This window comes from Hydra vulgaris, chromosome 09, assembly GCF_038396675.1.
Source record: "Hydra vulgaris chromosome 09, alternate assembly HydraT2T_AEP".
Taxonomy (NCBI): Eukaryota; Metazoa; Cnidaria; class Hydrozoa; order Anthoathecata; family Hydridae; genus Hydra; species Hydra vulgaris.
In genome coordinates, this window is record NC_088928.1 from 11,762,318 (window position 1) to 11,785,000 (window position 22,683).

The 22,683-nt window shown below is 29.2% G+C and overlaps 1 protein-coding gene and 1 long non-coding RNA gene across 2 annotated transcripts in view; both read right to left on the minus strand.

The window, feature by feature from the left end:
• The window catches only part of LOC136084562 (uncharacterized), a 45,806-nt gene extending 33,074 nt beyond the window's left edge, over positions 1–12,732 (minus strand). Inside the window, exon 1 of the long non-coding RNA XR_010640639.1 lies at positions 12,570–12,732. This is a non-coding gene — a long non-coding RNA (uncharacterized LOC136084562). The remainder of the gene's footprint in view (positions 1–12,569) is intronic.
• A 1,231-nt stretch (positions 12,733–13,963) lies between these two features.
• On the minus strand, positions 13,964–16,508 carry LOC136084563 (uncharacterized). The gene is made up of 7 exons (XM_065804730.1): positions 16,313–16,508; positions 16,074–16,164; positions 15,659–15,891; positions 15,192–15,409; positions 14,719–14,878; positions 14,426–14,488; positions 13,964–14,073 (listed from the first exon to the last, which is right to left on the minus strand). The coding sequence occupies exons 1-7, from the start codon at positions 16,506–16,508 to the stop codon at positions 13,997–13,999; spliced, it is 1,038 nt and encodes a 345-aa protein (XP_065660802.1). The 3' UTR covers positions 13,964–13,996.
• Positions 16,509–22,683: the final 6,175 nt, after the last annotated feature.

Below are 22,683 nucleotides of genomic sequence, written 5' to 3' on the forward strand. Positions count from 1 at the left end.
TATATATATATATATATATATATATATATATATATATAGTATATATATATATATATATATATATATATATATATATATATATATATATATATATATATATATATATATATATATATATATATCGTCACTGCAAAACAAGACTCATTCAAAGTTTTTAATGTTTGTTATATTTACTTTTAGTTAGTAATGTGAGTGAACAACAGAATAGCAATTTGCCTATGCGAAGAATGTCACCTGGTTTATCAACATTAATATGTCTCGACGTAAATAATGTATTTTTTGCTTTTAAATTTTAAATATTACATATTTTTTAGTAGTCATTATTACACTGTAGAGTATAAAAAAGCCTCCATAAAATACTAGATCCAGGGCTATAAAAGTATTAATCCACCGCTGCGCTCCTCAGATGTTGCTGTGGTATTAACTGACAATATATTTTTGCCATTGCATACCATTTTTATAACATCTTTAGCAGGTTCTACTTGAAAGAGCTTCAGTGTACTTTTAATAAAATATTTTATCTGATTTTATGGGTTTATTTTTAAACTTTTCAGATTATTTATCTTGTTTTGATTGATGGACGAGTTGTTGAAGAAACAGTGAGCAACATTTTCTGTTAATTGATGGCTACAGAAGTGGATCAACAAAGTAAACAGTGAAGGTCAAGGAGGACAAAGCAAGGGATGAAAAACATGAATCTATTGTTTATGGTTAGTGATCAATAAATATTAAACATGATAATAGTTATGTTGTATAGGGCCATTCAGTTATAACATAAAACAATTTACTTATACACATGTAAGTTTTAAGTTATACTTAAGTTATAACTGAATGTAACCCTATTTAAGGTTTTAACTTTTAGGAAACCCAAGTTGGCTTTACGAAAAATAGATAAAATTTGGTTTAAATGTAAATAGAATGTAATTGGTTTCATTTGTTGTCTTTTTAATGATTGCCCAACAAATTTCTTTTAAACTGTAGTTAATCTATTTTTTAGTGCTACTAAAGTTTTTGAAATGTTTTAACACAAAGTTATTTAATAATATTTAAATGTATTTTTTTTACGACAAGGTGCAAAAGATGTTTCAAAAGCGGAAGTAAACGATCAAATGAAGTCGTGGGTTCGTAAATTGTACGACCGAAAAAAGTCTGATGGTGCGAGGATTGATTATGCATGCCACTCGGAACTTTGGGACAAAGGCAGTGATGCAAATGGCGAAGATAATGTCTAGATTATTGTATAACAGTTTTAATATTATCTGATATACATTTCATTTTATTGAATATGTTTTGTTTTTCACCTTGAAAATAAATTTAGCTTGAATGAAATAACAAACACATTTCAGCTTGCATTTGATTAAAACAATTTAAATAGCTTTAATCATACGTCGATTGCAATTGCAATCTTTTTAATACATTAAAAATAAACAAATTTAAGAAATTTTATGTTAACAATGACCTAACTAACTGCGTGCTAGTTACAAGTAGCGTTTATAATTCACTGAACCTAATAAAATATATCGTCGGATAAATGCTGGCTAAACTGCATTGGGCCAATGTAATCGGGCCAATGTATGCCCGGCGGCCATCAAGGAATCGGCCCAACGCTGGATGCCAACGTTACCAGAAGCATTGGGCCAACGTTGGCCCAACGCTGGTGTGTTAGCTGGGTTGTGTATTGTAATTATTTATGAATATTTTATATATTTTTACATCTGTAGTTATGACAGTTACAAAAACTTATAAAGGATATCAATTTAAGAAATCAATATTGTTATTCAATATGCCCTTAAAAATGTTTTCCTATGTCTTTTTTTGATAAAATTATTTATGATATCATCAAAACCAATGTTGAAAATAAAATTTAATTAAATTAGAAAATCTTTGTTAATAGTCATGATTTTCAGTAACTTTTTGGGTCCCACAAGGTTTTATCCCTGGTCCTTTGTTATTTCTTATCTATATTAATGATCTTCCTGAAAATCTTATATCTAAAGTAGCACTAATGCTGAGGACTGCTGACAACTCAACTTTTTTCTCATGTCTAAACAAAAAGTTAACTTTTTTGATCACGTATCATGGTCTTTGTTCGAACTAGCTGTCATCTTTATTTCTATCAACCAATACTCATTCTCACTAGACTCGTCATTCTTGTTTGACTCGTTATTCTTGCTTCACTCGTACAAATTTGCAGCCTTTTACTCTACCTGTCCATTCATGCTCTAAAAGCATTCATTCATCAAGTTTTTTTTCTCGAATATTAATGCTTTGGAACTCTCTCCTTACTTCATTTTTTCTTATCTTTGTTTTCTTAACTTATACAACCTACAACTCTTTAACTCTTTAACTTATACAACCTACAACTCTTTACGGTTATCAGGTAAAAAAATAGCGATTTTTGTGGAAAAAAGTGTTTTTTAGTTTATAAGCCAACTTTGTGTAAAATTTAATTGGCTTTTCAACCATATATAACATGATATAGGTTTATTAATAAAAAAAAAGTAAAAAATTGCTTTAGTTGGTAAGAGTAAAAAAACTTTACTTAGCAACCTCATAGCAACCAATTTTTTTTTATAGATATATTATCCTTAGAACTAGATTTAAATAATTATTTATTTTCTTGGGTCTGTATAATTAACTAAACTTTTGAACTAGAGTTATAAAGCAAAGTAGTATGTTTTGATGTTATTTTTTAAGCAGAGAGGAAAAAGTTTGAAGTTGTTAAAAAAGGTTTTATTATGGCAAAGAATAAAAGTTTTAAACTTAGCAAAGTTAAACGAGTTTTTCAAGGTAATAGATATACTAAGAAAGCAATTGAGGATTTTTTGCAACAGCCTGCAAAATATACAAACAAAGATGGAATAAATACATTGCCAAGTGCTAATTCAACAAAGTTGAACATTTCTCTAGATAAAGCTGATCAACCTTTAACGAAACACGACGACTTTTTCTTTTTTTTTCATTTTCCTATGTTTAAAGATTTAATTTGTAGCATTGGATCCTGTGGTGGATGCAATTCAAAGGGTATTGCTCTTGAATATCTTGATGAAAAAGCAAAGGGATTTTCAATACAATGTTGTATTAAATGTGCGGCTTGTGAATGGACGTTCTTCTTTAATTCATCACGAGCATTTAGTATGCCTGATAGAGATACTAAAGGAGTAAAATCTCAAGAAATTAATGTGAGAACTGTTATGGCCTTTAGAGAAATTGGGCAAGGTCACGAGGCAATGAAAACATTTGCATCTATTTTGAATTTGCCCCCACCAATGAGTTTGTTCTCGTATAATGAAATAAACTCTGACCTATTAAAATTTTATGAAGCTGCTTCTTGTGATAGCATGAAGGATGCTGTGACAGAGATTAAAAAAAAAGACTTTCCAAATGTTGCTGAAAATGATATTGTGATATACAAATTGGAATTGACGGTTCATGGCAGAAACGCGGTCATTCATCTCTAAATGGTGTATGCACTGCTGTTGCAAAAGCTAACCGTAAAGTTGTTGAATACCAAGTATTTTCAAAGTTTTGCCGTGGCTGTGCTTTGTGGCAAAGTAAGAGTAATAAAAGTGGTTATTTAAAATTTTTGAAGACACATGTTTGTGACCTTAACCACTTACAATCATCAGGTTCCATGGAATCAGCAGGTGCTTTATCATTTTTTACAGAATCATTGGCAAAGTACAACGAACGCTATTCTCATTATATAGGAGATGGAGATACTGAATCCTATAGGAATGTTGTAAAGGCAAAGCCATACGGAGATGATCTTATCACAGTAAAGATAGAGTGTGTTGGTCATGTCCAAAAACGCCTTGGCACCCGGTTACGTCAAATGCGGTGTGACTTAAAGGGTAAAAAGTTAGAAGACAACAAAATGATATTAGGGAAAGGAAGGTTGACAGATAAGATCATTAATAAAATGCAAAACTTTTATGGCATGAGCATTAGGCAAAATACCTTAGAAGCATGGAGTGGAGACAGTACTATAGTCTTGTACAATATGAAAAAATCTGTTTTGGCTGTATTGTGGCATTGCTCTAATATAAGCAACAGCGAAGAGAGACACCAATTTTGTCCGCGTACAAAAGAAAGCTGGTGCAAGTATTGGCAGAACGACAAAAATTACAAGTCATCAATTAATTTGCCTCTTGCTATTAAAAGTATTCTTAAAGACACATTCTTGGCACTACGATCGGATGATTTGTTATCAAGATGCCTGGATGGTGCAACACAAAATCCAAATGAAGCGTTCAACCAGATAATCTGGAAAAAGTGCCCAAAAAACATTTTTGTTACAAAAAAGGTACTAGATATGGGTGTTGTTCAGCTGTAATAAATTACAATGATGGTTTAAGAGGTTTCACAAGAATTTTTAAACATTTGCAGCTTGCCCCTGGAAGTTTTATGATCCAAGGATCGTGGAAGAAGGACGTATCAAGAGTAAAGAACACGATTAAAAATTCAACTCCTAAACAAAAAATGACTAGAAGGAAAAGGAGATGTATCAGGAAAGGCTATATTGATAAGGAAAAAGAAAAAGAGGGAGTTGACTCTTATGTTTCGGGGAATTTTTAATTAATAAATTGTTTTTAAACTTTGAAGCTTGATTTCTCAATTGTATTTTATTGCCTGACTGCGAAGAGCAAATCATTCATATCTTTTTAACCAGATATGCAATTGAGTTCAAATTTTCAGGGTTGTTTCTTTATAGATAGAACTACAATTGCTTACTAGAACTAATCTTAAACTTGTTTCCATTTGAATATATTAATATTTTACCTGGGGTTTTTGTATCAATAATTTTGTTTAATGTTGAAAAAGCTGCCATTTTAAAAATAATTAATATTTTTAGTTTTTCTAGTAAACTTTTGTTTATTACACTATAATTTAGCAGTGTTGTAATTTTTAGCTTATAATGTCATAAAGAAGCTGAGAAAATGTTGTTTCCTTTTTCATTGATTTTTTTGCATTTAATGCTAATTCAGCAAAAAAAAAAAAATTTTAAGCGATTTTAACTATATTAATAAGTATGTTTCTTTTAAACTAATTTTGGTACATGATTAAGTTGGCAATCAAAAAATATTTTTTTTACCTGATAACCACCTTAACTCTTTAACTTATACAACCTACAACTCTTTAAGTCAACCGTTACCTTGCTCTTTAAAACTTCTCTATATTTTAGTAACTCCCAGAATAATATTGGTTGCTTGCAGTCTTGTTGAGAGTGAATTATTAAAAAAAATCTCAAGCACGTAATATCACTTGCAGGGCATTCCCATTAGGAGGAGTACTCCTATATAGACGAGTTCACGTTGTAACATTTGCATAATCAATTTCTGACAAGATTAGGTTTGCTTTGTTTTAAAGTTCATTAAAAATGTCTTCCTTTTTTCCAACTATACTTTTTAATAATGGAGGCATCCAAGCGAATATTTTGATATCTATTTTTTCTGACTGAAAAAATTTGCTTGTTGATCGAAAACTATTTAAAATATTGCTCCAATACGAGTATGAAGACAAGTTCATAAGTAGGGTAAAGGAAGGTATGTTCGTGATAAATTAACTAGATTTGTAATTACAAAGTCAATTTCAGTAATTTTACTTAATTACTTTAATTGTTTGATGTACATAGAGTAAAGTTACTAGAATCTATGCAGTTTTGGGATTTTAAGTCCTTTGATAAGTTTTTATAAAAGCTCAAAAGTCATTGAGAAAAGTTAGGTAATTTTGTGATATGATATTTAATTTCGTGATAGTGGTTAGGTAATTTCGTGAATACACAATAATATTTAAATTTTTCTTTATTAATTAAGTATAACATCTGGTATAATATAACAAAAAATATCAACACTTGTTTTGAATTCATAACTATTCAATCAGACTTTAAGTTCATAAAATATAAATATAGTCAGGCTTATAAGTTAACAAAATTATAATAATACTTTCATTACTTTATATTTATATATAAAAAAAATATACATTTAACATAGGTAGCTTAGATAATAAAATAACATACCTACAAAAAACTCTTAATATAATAACTATAATATTAACCATACTTATATCTGATTAACTTATTTTTCTAAATCACATTCTTGTTGACAACATGTATCACACATAAATACTTCACCAATGTCCTCATATGTTTGACAACTCTCATGATAAGGTACTAAACAATAGGAACACTGCACCCATTTTTTTCCATTTTTTTTTTTTACATCACTGTTGTAACTTTTTTTACAAACACCGCACTCCCAATCATCATCTTTTGAAGCATTTTTATTTTTTTTACTTTTTTTAGAACATACAGGAATAGAATCCTTTGAAGTTAATGGAATAGGTTGATCAGGAGGAGTCAGACACTTTGCACTTGAATCCCTTTTTGGCCTATTAGGGTTAGGTGTGGTTGGCTCTACAGATGGAATAGTTAACAATGTTTGTATAGCAGTATTACTGTGTGGTTGAATTTCTGTACTTTGAATCTCTCTGTTTGTCAATTGAGATGGAGCTATTGCTTCTGGAGGAATGGCATTTTTATTTAAAAGGCAAATGCCACTTTTTTTAAATGCATTTTCTATATTTTTTTTAGAAAAGCTTTTAATAAATGCTGGATTCAATATTGTATGAAAAGTTGTCCGATTTGGTTTTTCTCCAGGATTTTCCCTCATAAAGTCATTTAAGCTAGTAGCCCAGTTTGACTTAAGTGGCTTGTATATTCCTACATCTAGTGGTTGTAATAAATGACTAGTATGAGCTGGAAATGTAAATAAATATATTTCATTTTCTTTTGCAAGTAATATAACATCCATGTTAATGTGTGATGCATGTGAATCCATGAATAATATCACAGGTCGTTCACTTGGAATAGAATCAATAAAAAATTTAAACCATTCCAAAAATAAGTCACTATTAATCCATCCTTTTGAAGATAATTTTACCATACAGTTTGGTAAACAATCAGCTTTAAGATTATCGTTCCATCTAACGCCTTTGAATATAATTAAAGGTGGAATCCATGATCCATTGGCACATACACATCATAAAAGTGTATGCGTTTCTCCACGATCAGCATAAGTTCTTTTATAAACATAACGTTTACCAATAGCAGTGACTACTTTATTAGGCTTTACTACATAAGATTCGTATAGAGAAAGATATTATTATCATTTAACTATATAGTTATATCGTGCTTAAAACAATTTTTAATGTCATTATATTTAATAAAAGAAACATGATTAAAAATGTAAATTCATTTGAGGTGAAAACGTTAAGAAAATGTGTAATTGCGATAAGGAATCATAAGTTATAGGAAGTTAATAAAAAAACAAAAGTTTTACCATTAAATCAAGCATCTTTTCTAGTTTAATATTTAATAAAAATAATTTACTTACCTTAAAACACAAGTCTGGAAATAAAAATGTTGGACAAGTACTCCAAACAAATGTGCTGAACGCACGTTAAATAATGCTAAAGAATGTACAAACTGATAGTAAACAATTGACGTATCACACGCACCCAACGACTATTTGTGAATTGACAGTAGTACACCGGGGTACCATTTGACGCAATTTCGATGTTTTTGATTAATATGTATGTTCGCTACAAATGCCGAGCGAAATATCACGAAATTACATATATCACGAACATACCTTCCTTTACCCTACCTATCTTATTTGAAATACATTTAGCTTCCTGCCTATTTTTTAAAAGGGAATCTTTAGCAAACTCTTTTAATGGTGTCAAAATTACATTTAAAGAATTGAGAATTGCTTTGATAGCATTCGCGTGAGCATTAAACGCGTTAGAGTATTCTTGACTGGCTTACCGTCAGTTTTTTCGATACTTATCAAAAAAACTTACGTATTAATACTTTTTTGTTTTTGTTTTTGTTTGTTTGTTTATTTTCGTTCAATAACTTTTAGAATCTAAAAGTTCATTAACAAAAACACTAGCGGTGCAAGTAGAAAACATTATTTTGTCTTGTCACCGAGCCCCAATCGTACGTATTTACAACAACCGTATAATATATTTATACTTTACAAACTATTCATTAAAAACTATAAATGTAATAATAGATATAAATTAGTTTAAAAAATACTTCAAGAACAATAATCATGTTAAGAGTAATAATTAAGTAAACAAGAAATACTGAAAGAAAAGTGAAAAAGAAAAACAAAAAATAAATTAAAGAGCACGTATTTACAAGAGCCACTCTATATACGTATATTATACAAAAATTTATTGAAAAATATGAAAATAAAATATATAACAATTTATAATATAGTAATATTTAAATAAAGAACGAAAAATTAAAAATAAAAGAGTACTTAATTTACAAAAACCGTAATATTTATCTATAGTTTAAAACCAGTTTGAATAAAAGTAAAATAAATATCAATTCATTAATAGTTATAAAAAAGAAAAAAATATTCAAGAACTCAGATTAGATTCCAACAATAACTCTTAAGATTAGAGGACACCATAGCTGAATGAATAAAAATAAAAAAAAAATGTTGATAAATTCTGAGACATTTTATATAATTGAATTTTAGTTTAAAAGAAGCATTTAAAATCGGGTATGTTAAAATCCATAAGTAACACCTGTTTCGATTTATTTTTAAACTGTTGTGTATTAACTTTTTTTGTATTTGCAATATTAGGAAACTTTTTCCACAAATAAGGTCCACGATATTGAATTGAATATGTAATTTGTTTTGAATTATATTTGGGGAAAATGTAGTTATTATCTGAAAATTTTGTCGGGTATTTATGCACTACTTTTTCAAAATAGGACTGAAATATTTTAGGAGACAGTCCCATCTTTATTTTATACATGAACATTAAAACTTGGTGATTTTATGAACGTTTACTGCGCCCAGTATACGCAGAAGAGTATGCAGGATAAAATTTTATCACCTCCAAATAATATTCTGCACGCATGTTTTTGTTTACTGTACAATCTTTTTAATTTTGTATGATTTGCACTTGCCCATGCAGTATACAATAAATCAAATAACAACGAACAAAAGAAAAATTTAGACTTTTTAAAGATTTATTAATAAGAAATGGTTTAGCCCGATATATCATGGCAATATTTTTTGATATTTTTTTCTCAATGCTTTTTATACGACCATTCCAACGTAAATGTTCATTTAGTATTACGCCCATTACGCCCAAAAGTTAACTGAAATTTCTCTTTAAATGTTAGCGTTATTGATTATTAGATTTGGCAGTTTAATGGGAATATTTTTTAATTTATTTACTTTATGAAATAAAATAAATTCGGTTTTATCCCTATTTAGAGACAGTTTATTAGTAATAAACCATTAATTAACCTTACCCAACTCTTCGTTAGCTGTTTCAAAAAGTGCTTTAATATCTCTGTGGGAATAAAAAAGATTGGAGTCATCTGCAAAAAGAATACAATTTAAGAAGAGTGTTGCTAAATTTAAATCATTTATATATATACTAAGGATAATAAGGGTCCTAAAATAGAGCCCTCGCGGACACCACAAGTTTCAGCATATAAAATTGTTTGTTTTTGCTCATATTGGATGAATTGCTTTCTATTGGTCATATAACTTTTGAACCAAAGTAAGTTATTTTTTTTTACTCCATTATATTCAAGTTTTTTTATTAGTATGTTATGGTTTACAGTATCAAAAGCCTTTGACAGATCAATGAAAACTCCTAATGTAAAGTAGTTAGTACATAATGCGTTTGTTATTTGATTGACAATTTCAACCACTGCATGTTCAGTAGAACATTTTTTTTTGAAACCAAACTGTTTTGAATACAGCATACTGTTTTCCGATAAATAATTAAATAGCCTGTTGTACATTATTGTTTCAAGCAATTTAGAGAAACACGGTAATATAGATATAGGTCTATAATTAGAAATAATACAGTCATCACCAGTCTTAAAAACCGGTGTGATTCGTGCAATTTTTAATTTCTCCGGGACAATACCTGTTTTGAAAGAAAGAATAAAGATGTGATACAAAAGAGGTTTGATTATATCATAAACAGATTTTACAACATTAACGTTAATTTTATTAAATCCAGTACTTTTGTTAGTTTTAAGATTATAAAAGGCGGTTTGCAATTCAATTAATTTAAGATTAGTTTCATCCATAACTTTATCGTAATTTTTTAAATAAGACTCAAATGAAGTTGAATTCACAGGAATTTTTGATGCCAAATTTGGACCAGCATTAATAAAAAAAACTGTTTATTTTTTCAGCAATAATTGATCATTATTTTTACTAATTACTTCTTTAATTACATTCCAAGTTTTTTTAGTGTTTGCGTTTGCTTTGTCTAATAGCTTTGCACAATTAGCTTTTTAGAGTGTTTTTGTTTGTTTTTTCGAATATATTTTTGTAGTTTTCATGTGTCATTTCGTTTTTATAAGTGTTTTTTTTTTAAGTATTTATCATATAATTTTTGTTTTCTTTTTGAGGAATTTAGTAACCCATTAGACATCAATGGAGTCATAACTGTTTTTGTATTCACAATCTTTTTTTTTTCAGGAAACGCTGTTTCATATTGCTTAAATAATTGACTTAGAAATAGATCATATGAGTTGTTAGCATCGTTTGATTGCAATAGCAGATTCCAATCAACGTTGTTTTTTAAAAGGTTTTAGACTGTTTTACAGAGTTTTCATCGATCTGTCGCCTAAATACGGTAGTTTTAGAAGAAATGTTGTTATTTATTATGTTATTAGTAACTAAGCATGTCGGGAAATGATCTTTTAAGTCAGTTTTGATTATACCAGTATTAAGACGGTTATTACGAAAGTTATTAGTTATTATATTATCAAGAAGTGTCGAAGAGTTGTTAGTCACTCTATTTAGCTTTTTTATTGTTGGAATTAAGTTATTTTGAAGAAGAGTGTTTAAAATATTTTACATAATTATTAGAAGCATGTTTTTTTAGGTCGATGTTTAAATCCCCAGCCAAAAAGACATGATATCGCGGCTACTACAGATGAGGAGGCTACTTAATAGTGGTTATAACCCTCTCTCAACTCTATAACTCCGAAACACAAACCTTGACGAACAAGGCCGCTGTGCGGAGAAACGAATTAAGCGCGGTACTACCGGGGACGTGGTGGGGATCGAACTCGGAACCTCTCGCTTATGAAGCGAGCGCTTTACCACAACAACTACCGCATTCATCCAACGTAAACTTTAAGTTTTCAAAATTTTCTTTTAAACTTCGAATATAAATGTTTAAAATTAAAATAAAAAGTTTTCTTTTTCTATGGTATTGACTTTCCAATATTTGTTGATTAAAATCATCAAAGTCATTCTCTTCCCTGAAAATAATATTTTCATCAAAAAATTTAATTATTAGGTTTTTCTCCATTTTTTTGTTTATTTGTTTTTGTTTTGTTTTATTTTTTAAAAAAAGTAATAATAATAGAAAATAAAAAAGACATTTGTATAAACACAAATTTGCAAATAAAACAATAAAACTTAACTCTTGCTTTCTTGGCACGGTTTTTTTGAAACCCAATCACGTACTATTAGCTTATCATACGATATATATGCAAATATTCCCAGCTGCCTTTCAGTTTTCATTCTTTCTCTCAAGTCTTTGTTATTCCGTTAGTTTCATAACAAAAATCTTCGTTAATGAAAATACTTTCACCCTTACAAAGATATAGCAGAAGTTTTACAAAAGTATTTTTTTAAACTTCTACTATATCTTTGTAATCTAAAAGTTTTATCATGATTGTACGTGGCTTTTTTGAATCTTTGCGTCCACAGCGATGCGCTCGTTCAATTATAACATTTTTTTACCCCTAAAGTCTGTTCAAACAGTTTGATCATCATTGTTTCACTTTCTGTCCATGTTTCATTTTCGTTTTCTTTCAGTCCATCGATCCTGAGATTATTTCTTCGTGACCCATCTTCAATTTTTCTTAGTTTTTTTTTAAGGTCGGTAAGCTCAATATTTTTATGTGCTACATTTTTAGAAACTCTTTCTTTCTCGATAGATTCATTATTATTTTTAATCTTTTTTTTCAAAGAGTTCTTCGTGAAAATTTAAGCTTTCTTTTATATCAACTAATCAACAATCCTTTTCGATTCTTTTAACTTTTTCTTTGCTGTCGATAATATTTTTAATTTATTAATTCTGCTTTTTGTTGTCTGTCATTCGTTATCTTTGCATTTGCGCTAATGAGTTTAAGAAAGTTTTCTTCTTGTTGTTTTATTAATAATTCTGTCTTTGTTGTACTCAGCGAACATTTCCCTAAACATATTTCTCATTTCGTTATGGTAGACTATGGTTTCGCTTATATGGTAACTGCAATATTTAACAATTTTTTAGGATTATCTTTTGAAATCTAGTGCTCACTGGGATCAATCCGTATGCGTTTTAAAGTTATAGAGTTGAAATGCGTGGCAACTTATACTGATATAGATTGCCGTTTCAGTCTTAGATATAAGAATCTCTTCTATAGAAATATATTTTCTTAATGAGTATTTCTATTTTATTATATTCCAAATGTAGAAAGAAAGTTAAAATAAATTCAATATAAAAATTTTATTCACCTGGCTTTATGTTTTCATATGTGTTGAATGTAATATTTAGGCCTTGACTAAAGATGCGGTAATAACTTGGTATTTTGTAACTGTTTTTGTAGAATGAATTTTGCATAAGTAACAAATACGTAATCAAAAAACTACAAAAAAATAAAAATAATATTAATTTCAAGATCTCCAATTTGTTCTAGCTTTTTCTAGTGTCTAACAATTAATTCTTTTAGTTAAATATATAATTGACATAAGTAACATTAAAAAGGGATTATAATAACAATAGGTTTGTTTTATTGAATAGAATGTAAAACAATTTTTAATAATTTATTATTTAATATAAACGATATAAAATTATAAAACTTATTTTTATATTATAGAGGAAGAAAAAAAAAACTACTTTCATTAACAGAACAATTTAACTATTTAAAAAAAAAAAAGTAACATCAACAAGAATTGGTTTAATAATACTTTCATCTTTACTTTATTATTCTATTATTATAACTTTTATTTCGCTGATTAGACAATTTTACAATTTTCATATAATCAGGTAAAAAATAAATAACATACAAAACATAAAAACCTTGAAAAAAACGTATATATATATGCATACGTATATATATATATATATATATATATATATATATATATATATATATATATATATATATATATATGTATACACACACACACACACACATACACACACACACACACACACACACACACACACACACACACACACACACACACACACACACACACACACATATATATATATATGTATATATATATATATATATATATATATATGCATACAGATATATATATATATATATATATATATATATATGCATACATATATATATATATATATATATATATATATATATATATATATATATATATATATATATATATATATGTATACATACATATATATATATGTGTATACATACATATATATATACATACCCAGCCAACTCGGATAGCTGGGTCCCATATGGGGTCTTGATGGGCCGATACATGGGAGCCATGTAGAATAACTATGTGGGGCCCATGTTAAATTGGCCGCGGGCTCCAACTGGGTCCCATGTGGGCTAACCACGGTTCGGCGAAAATTGTTAATCCTACTCTTTCATTTGATTTTTCTTTAAAAGATACTTCAACAATACTTTATTTGCGCTTTTCTGTTGCTAAGATTACTTCATTATAACTAAACATAACTTAGCATGTTGACGCTTTGACTTTAAGTAGTTAAATTTTAAGTCAATACATGACGTTAGTCAAGCAAATTGCGCATAAATCTAGATTTTAAAACAAGTTCGAGCCACTTTGGGTGAGACTGTTTGGTTTGGGAAAAAAAGCAAAGCTTTTGAATATCATTGGGAAACACAAAAAATATACATGGATGTTGTAAGTGACTGTATTGAGAATAAAAAGAATTATTCAGCAATTGCCGAAGCCCTCACTCGGTTGGCACGGTTACCGTCGCGGTCTCGACTTCCCAAAAGCCACTTTCCTAAGATAAAAACATACAAAATTGTTACTTTTCGTTGCATTTAGAACAGTTATATTAATTAATTCACTTTAAGTGATGACAAAATGATAATCCTCTTTAACTCCAGATTTAAATTTTGTGGATAAACCTTTCCATACCAGGAGACTAAAGGTAACTTTTAAAACAGGAAAATTTTCAGCTTATTACAGATGGATACAAAGAAATTTTACAATATAGTTCTGCAAATTTGTTAGTGTAGTTTTTAAGGGGAAGAGTTCTTTTATGAAAGCAAGCTTTTTTAATTCACACCCTAATAAAAGTAGGAGTTTCACAACAAAGAGATTAAATATACAAGAAACTTATCACTATTTACCTACTGCCTTCTCAAAGTCTTTTTTATTGACCTCAGCTGTTTTTTGGTTTCCTTTAATTGCCTCTGAAATACAAAATGTAATAAAACTATTAACAACATTAATAGTGCATGTAATTGATTTAGCATCCTTAAAAGTGTTTGTTTTTTAAACTCTGGTAAGTAAGGAAGAAAATAAGGAACTCGCATAGAAAGATACCATGGTTATTACTCTAAAACTATTTAATTTATAATATTAATTGAAAATTCGAAATGAGAGAATCATTGGAGTGTTAATTAGATAAGATTGCACTTACTATACACAGTATCAAAAAGTCGGGTGGACCCAAACCCTCTCTTGCCACCACGACCAAAAACGTTAAATTTCATGGCTAAGTTGTTGCTCATCACAAAAGCCATCATCCGCTTAGTTGCTTCTTCAAGAGTATTGCCCCCAATATCAGCAATAAAATTCACCTAAAAATAAATTTAAAATTTTCTATGAAAGTAGAATCATAGTCCTGCTATCATTTTTTAAAATTAATTAAATAAAGTTCTCAGACAGAACACTTTGATTTATATTTCTCATTGTATATACTGTATCATCATATACATCTTATCATTTATACTTGCCCTCAGAGGTTTACATGAGAACACAGTATATATGATGGGACAACATGTCTTCTTAGGGGCTTTGTAGCATGTACAATAAACATAAACTAAAATTTATAAATGGTGGGTGGATAACTTATTTAGACAGAATCCATAGATTATGTTTAATACTACTTACTACACTATTCAAGAAATTGATGTCATCAAGTTTTCTTTCCATTAATGTAAAATCTTCTTCTGTTAGCAAAGGAAAAATGGCTCCTTCTGGAAGTATTGCAACATTTTGAACTGGTTGTTGACTTCTAAACATGGTCATTTGTACACGCTGAGTTTCTTTAACTTCTTCTAGCTGTCTTAAGACTCTCCCCAAAAGATTTTTAATTCTATTGAGCTGACCTGAAATATATTTCTAAAAATATAAAAAAAATTAAAATCTTTTTTAACAATAAATAGTATTCTTTAATATATTACAGATTACGAGGTAAAAGACACCTCTTTTAAACAAAACATACTTTCGATATGCATAACAAAAGACCATTTACCAATCCTTCAGTTCAGTATTATAATGCAATCAAACATAATTAAATACACAAAATTGTTTTGTAAAGGAATAAAATCTGCCACAATATCAAGACCAATACATACCAGTAGAATCATTGAGTAAATTTGAAGGTCTTGTAGTGTACAGCGTTTCAGAAGGACGAGGAAGGTTGAAGTTGGAAGGTGACTGAGAACTAACTAGTGAATGTGATGAAACCAGAGAGGATGATGTTGACAGGGGATAACAAGGGATGAAGGACTTTGGAGGTGGTGGAACCACAATGTCATCACATTCAGACTCAGAGTCCGAAGGCAGTACTCTTTTGTTTAACTTAGGCCTGAAAAAGGATCAGAAAAAGACATATACTTAAAGAACTGCTGTTACCTCAAACAACTTAAAAAATCATCTTAAAAATAACAAAAATACTTTTCTAGTAAGAAAAGTATGTGAGAATGATGAAGGATTGCAACACCATAAATAAAACTAGGGTATGCAAGAAAAAATTTAAAGAACATTTACCTTCTCTCTTTTTGCAGCTCTGTATCTGTCGTCTGGATGTCAGAGGTAGTTTCTGCTTTCTGGAGTTTCTCACGTGCCCTTTCATAGTTTGCTAAATGAAAATATATTTTTATTATTATGTACACTTTTTAATCTAAATTTATATTTTAATTTTAAAATGAAAACAAAGCTAACTTTGATAAGCTTATAAGTATGTAAAAGAAAAAAATAAATAAATAAATAAACAAAACTTAACATACTTGCTTTCCCCAAGCACCTGATGCTGAATTTGCTCCAAGATTCTGTTGGTGTTACCTCTTTAAGAACAAGATGCTTGATATTTGCGCCAGCAGGTGGCCAGAAGCAGACATCCTCCTCCTTTGAGGCAAACCATTTTGTAGGTATGATGGCAATAGTTAATGTCGCTACAAACTCAACAATGGCAAAGAGAACCATATTTTGCTAGATATAAAACAATAAAAGATATTTACATGAATATATCTATGAAAACATAATAATATCATAAGGGATTTTGTGAAATTAACAAAATTACAGAACAGGTAGATCAAAGCATAAAACATTACTGACCAAGAAGTAATATACCTGCCTTGAGTGAGATTGATCAATCACTTGTACCAGTTTTGTTTAAAAAAGCTTAAGCCAAAATAAAAGCAAATATGCTTTTGGCAAGGTAACTTTGTACATCATGAAAGTAGGGAAGAAAAGATGCAGAAAACTGCTATTTAAATACTTTAAGCAAGAACTATACTTATGACTCTATGGTCACGCAAAATAAAAAAATTACAATCATTGATGCTGGCTCAATATACAAGTAAAATTCAAAGATACTTTCCATAGTCGTTATGTACCAGTGGCATAGCAACATAATGTTGATCAATAGGGATTAGCATATATTTTCTAGTCAATAAATTAACTGAAGCCACATGTAATTGGTCCTCAAGATCTCCTACTACATAAATTCCAAGTAATGCTGAATCCAATGGGTAATCAAAAAAAGATGCCATACTACGATATTTCTGATATACAACCAGAACTTCGTTTGAAGGATTAACAAGGATATTCTTTACTGCAATTATAGTACCACTTATTTCAAAACAGCTATCTTGTTTAGATTCAGAAACCAAAAAATGACCATTATACTTCTTAAACTGATAACAATTATGGTAAGTGTCAGGTATTGGTCCATCAAAATGAGATTTCTTACAAGATAATTTTCTTACGCCTATTTTTCCCTCCTCAGCCTGTTGTTCAACAGCTTGCTGCTTTTCTGCACAGCGATGAACTATCTGGGCAACAGGGTTTTGAGGTCGTCTTACTAATTTTTTTAAATAAGCATTGTAATTCTCAAAAGGAAAACATGAGATGTTGTTTAAGGACCCATACTTTCGAACATCTTGTACAATATGTGTCAGACTATGTGCATTATAAACTAAGTTTTGGATCCCATAAGATTTAGCAAGCCCTTCAACAAAAGATTTAAGAAGCTTTTCAACATAATCACATACATCAGAAGTGGGTTCATTACTTAAAAGAAGTCTTATTGATACAGAAAGAATCATGAAATTTTTGTATAACAAAGGAGGCAATCTATTCTTTAATACTATTGGCCCTGTATATAATAAAAATTGACGGAATTCAGTAGCTTTCCATTGTCGAAATTCAAAAAGTGATCTTGGTTTTCGTGCAAACTCTGTTGGTACATGGGATCTAACTGAGTTGAGTTGACTTGATATGATATTTGCAATTGCAGCAGAAATCATTCCAGTTCCCCTACCAGGCATCCAAAGGTGAATAAGTTTCTTAACCATACCAAAACACACAAGATGCATATAATCTAAAACAAACTGACTAACAAGACCAATACCTGTGTCATGTAAAGGTGACTTGCCATTATGATGCCCATCATCAATAAGTTCATGGAATTGAACATCAGTTCTTAAAGGGGAATCAAATTCCGGATATATCACACGATTATTATGGTACTCCCCTTTTTGTGAACATCTCTCACAGCCATAATACCCTGTATGACCCTTGGTACATTTCAAAAATGCTCGTGCAGGTGCATCACAAATAAAAGCATCAGGTAGAGCAACATTTATATACTTACCTTGAAATTGTATGCCTGTTTTCACCACTGTAAGCATATCATCAACAAAAGCCCGTAAATAATCATCTACAGAATTAGGCTTAGATTTTCCAGAGTATATGCCTAATGTAAATACACCTAGCCTGGGTATTTCTTTTAGCATTCCTAGGATTGGCCAGAGGCATAAATTTGAACTTCTAGATAAAGGTACACCATCAATATTTATACGAAGAGTAAGTATACCTGGTATGTCATTCAAAGATATTTTTGATGCATTAAGAACTGAAGATAAAGAATGAGATATTCCAAAATGGTAGTATTGACCACCTCCAACAGACTTTATATCAGTTACTTTTGGGGTAGATAATAATGATCTTGCATCAGATGGGATATCTAAAAGAAGTGGCTTTAAAATAACCAGAAGTGCATTTGTGGCTGCATGTGAGATATTGTAATGAGTTGCCCATTCTGCTAACCGCTCTCGAACATTACAATCTGGTTCTTGCTCAACTTCTTTGTGTTCTTCAAATTCATCAGATAAATCATTATCATCAAAGTATACATTATAGTGTTCTACACAAAGATCAATATCTTCAACTTCCATCAAACTTCCTACTAAGTAATCTTCATCAGCAACATTTCCCTCATAATCAATTCCATTCTGATATTCAAGACCATCAACAGCTTTTATCTCTAAAGTTAAATCCTCCTCAGCTAGAGCAACATTAAGAGATTTCTCAGCTGCAATGCGAAAATGCTCATCTACCCTAGAACGGATGTGACGTCGTCGACTTCGCTCGCTATATACTTTATTAGACATCTCTACTGTAATAAATTTCAAATCAAATACAAGAAATTAAGACAAATTTAGGAAAAAATTCACTATAGAAATTACTTGCCTAATTTCGGCTTGATACAAAATATTTCATGGCCGATCATACTATAGTATATTGATAGGCCGGCCGCTTCGCAGTGGCCGGTTTGATGGGCGTACCACATAAGACCCATGTCGAACCTATATTGCTAACCCTGGCCCAGATCAGCCCACGTAGCCCAGGTAAAAATTAGATGGGGCCCATGTCAGCTTGTTGGCTGGGTATATATATACATATATATATACATATATATATATATATATACATACATATATATATATGTATATATACATATATATATATATATATATATATATATATATATATATATAATATATATATATATATATATATATATATATATATATATATATATATATATATATATATATATACTCCGAATACCAGTTCATCACTATCAAGCAACTTATATATTTTGTCAGCAAGTTTAATAGTAGCATGTTCAGTAGAGCAATTGCTTTGAAATCTAAATGGATTTTTGTATAATAAATTTTTTAATGTGAATTAATTATTAACTCTATTGTAAATTACTCTCTCAAATACTTTTGAAATTACTGAAAGTAGAGAAAGATATCGGTAATGAGAAACGCTATTGCAATCACCTTTTTGAGAATCGGATTAATTTGGGATTTTTTTTGACACCTTTTTTGAGAATCGGATTAATTAAATAAAATAATGGTTTACTAATGCTGTTTATTACATAAACAGCTACATTACTGGAAATACCGTCATATCCACATGACTTGTTGCGTTTAAGTTCAATAACTGCTTTACTATATTTATGTTTAACTATCTTTTTATTATTTATTCTAGAGTTCGGTTTTTTTCCCAAAAAATTATTAAATATTTTATTTAGTTGCACAATATTAGAAGTAAGAGAGCCTACATGAAACAAAATATTTATGAAATTCTTGACATACTTTTTTTTGCTTGTTATCATCGGAAATTAGTTTTTGTGTAAGCAAGTGTGCTTCTTTTTTTCTCTTCATATTAGTTTGTTTATAGCAGCCTAAGTCCTCTTTATGTCGAGTTTATGCTTATCAAGCTGATTAGAATAATAACATATTTTTGCATCTTTTATACTATGTTGAAAAAACTTTTAATAATTTCTGTTGATTTTTTCATCATCTTTATTTTTTGATTTCAAAAATTTTATGTAAAGTTTTTGTTATCTTTTTGATGCTTTAATTAAAATTAATGTCATCCATTGATTTTATATCCTTTTTTTTTAATTTCTGTTGTTATTTTTGGGCGTATATTACACTGATAAACAAATAAAATTTTATTGTGCATATCTTGTTAACTAGGTGGTTTTTTAAAACAAATTAAATATGCTGATTTCAAATATGCAAACCATTTTTCACCATCACGTCAAGTTGTAAAGATATTTGGGTTCAAATCTTTAGTATTTAAGGTAAAGTCCCTAATATTGTCGAAAAAAAAGTTATTCAAAAGTATGTCAACCTGGGTCTCAAAAGATGCGTATTTTCATAGAGATTTTAGAAAAGATAAATATTTTTACTTAAAATTTATTGACAAAAAAAATTATGCTAAAAAATGCTAAAGACTTTTAAAAAAATTTTAAAAATGTTTCTCAGCAATAATACAAAAAGTACTATTTTTATTACAAACAAGTACCATTTTTAAAATCTCTATGAAAATACGCTTCTTTTGAGATCCAGGTTGACATACTTTTGAATAACTTTTTTTTCGACAATATTAGGGACTTTACCTTAAATACTAAAGATTTGAACCCAAATATTTTTACAACTTGACGTGATGGTGAAAAATGGTTTGCATATTTGAAATCAGCATATTTAATTTGTTTTAAAAAACCACCTAGTTAACAAGATGTGCACAATAAAATTTTATTTGTTTATCAGTGTTATCAAAGATATTTTGAAATACACTTGAGAAATCATTAAACGCGATATTAGTATCTGTTGATGAATATACGTTGTCCCTCGTTCTATTTGCAGTTTATTTTTAAAATTATTCAGGTTTTTCATCGAAAGATTTATATAAGTCACAAAGCATTTTTTATTGTCAATATTAGATAGTACTTCGCGTGCTATTAGTCTGGTCGCTACATGTAAAAAAAAAAGAAAGGAAAACTAAACATTTTGAGTGGACGTTCTAATTTTTGTACAGACTTGTTCTAAATAACTTAAGAAGTTTAAAAATCTTTACGTGCCACTTGGAAACTGCTTATAACTTTAGTTAGAGCCAAAATAGATGCAACTTATTAAAAATATTGAATGAATATCCGCCATGTTGTTTATAAATCGAATACCGCAAAGCATTAATTTAGTTTTCACAATTTATTGACAGGGGGTTAACAGTTTGTAAAATTAGATGTTTTAAATTAAAATCTTTGTAATTAAAGTTTCACAAACCTTACTCAATAACAAATTTGTTTATAATTGATTCTTAATATTGTATTAAAATTATAAAATACTTCTAATCTAATAAATCTAAAAAAGAAAATTTGCTCTCGTTCTTTGTTTACGTTTAAAAATGTTTACTTTTTAAAAACTGTTTTCCAAAAAAACCTTATATATTTATTTTTATTTATTATTATTAAACTAAAAAATGACGAGTAGCAAAAAAATGCAGCATCCTTATCTAGTTCCTAAAGAAGAAATTAAAAAGGCTCGTATATTTCAAGAAGCTCCTTGAATTATACAAGCTCCTTGAAGTATACAAGCTTTTGTTATTTTTATGACCAACTTCTCCGTAAAAGTTGGCCATAATAATAATAAACTGCGTGGTTTTACTAAAAATGCGCTTGCGAAAGTGAAGAATGCTTGGTAAGTCACAAATTAAATGTCCAACTCTTATTTCTTTATAACTGCCTAAAACAATGGAACAAAAAAAATAACAAATAGCATGGATTTGATAATAATACTTTATTTTAACTACTGTCAAATTCGAAATGACTTTTGAATTATAAACATTCCACCTAACAACTCTCGTTTCATCAAAGATGTTAAGATAAGTATGTTTATAAAAAAACATTAACCATTCTATAACATCGAAAATATAGAGCAGAAATAGTCAACGAGAGTGTAAGCGTGGATGATGCATCCTTATCTGATCGCAGAATCTTAGATAGGAAAAGAGATAAATCAGGTAAATTAAAAAATCTTTGGGTAAGAAATGCAAAGCAAAAAAAAAATTACCCTCAGTTTTCACGTTTTTTATTGTTTTATGTACTACTTCAAAGTTAAAATAATTCCCTTGTTTCAGGAAAAATTATTGTGGATGAAGAATGTCGCATTTGCTATTGCAAAAGGACTAATAAAGATAGGAACGGATATGAAACGCCAGCAAAATGCGCAACGGAAAGTGCTGCATACGTGTTAAAAAAAATATATTTTTCTTACGGTTTTATTATCATCGGTCTTATTACCTTAACTATACGAAACCCAAAAAAATTCCTTTTATTTTAACAAAAGATGCAAGTATGCGTTTGCTCTTCGACTATGTAAAAGAATACTTGTTAGACAATTTAGAGATTATTCATAAAAGCAAGCTATTTAAATTTTACGAGGAGAACTGCACAGATAGAGCAAAGATTCCAAATAGAAGGACTTTGCAGGATGCTTTAATTGCAGAATTTTTTAAA

Excerpts from the sequence above, each read along its gene's own strand:
- LOC136084563 (XM_065804730.1), bottom strand. The coding sequence starts at position 16,508 with ATGGTTCTCTTTGCCATTGTTGAGTTTGTAGCGACATTAACTATTGCC. Across the intron at positions 16,165-16,312 it reads CAGGTGCTTGGGGAAAGCAA|CAAACTATGAAAGGGCACGT; the intron begins GTATGTTAAGTT and ends ATTTTCATTTAG. Across the intron at positions 15,410-15,658 it reads TTTACTCAATGATTCTACTG|GTCAGCTCAATAGAATTAAA; the intron begins GTATGTATTGGT and ends AATATATTTCAG.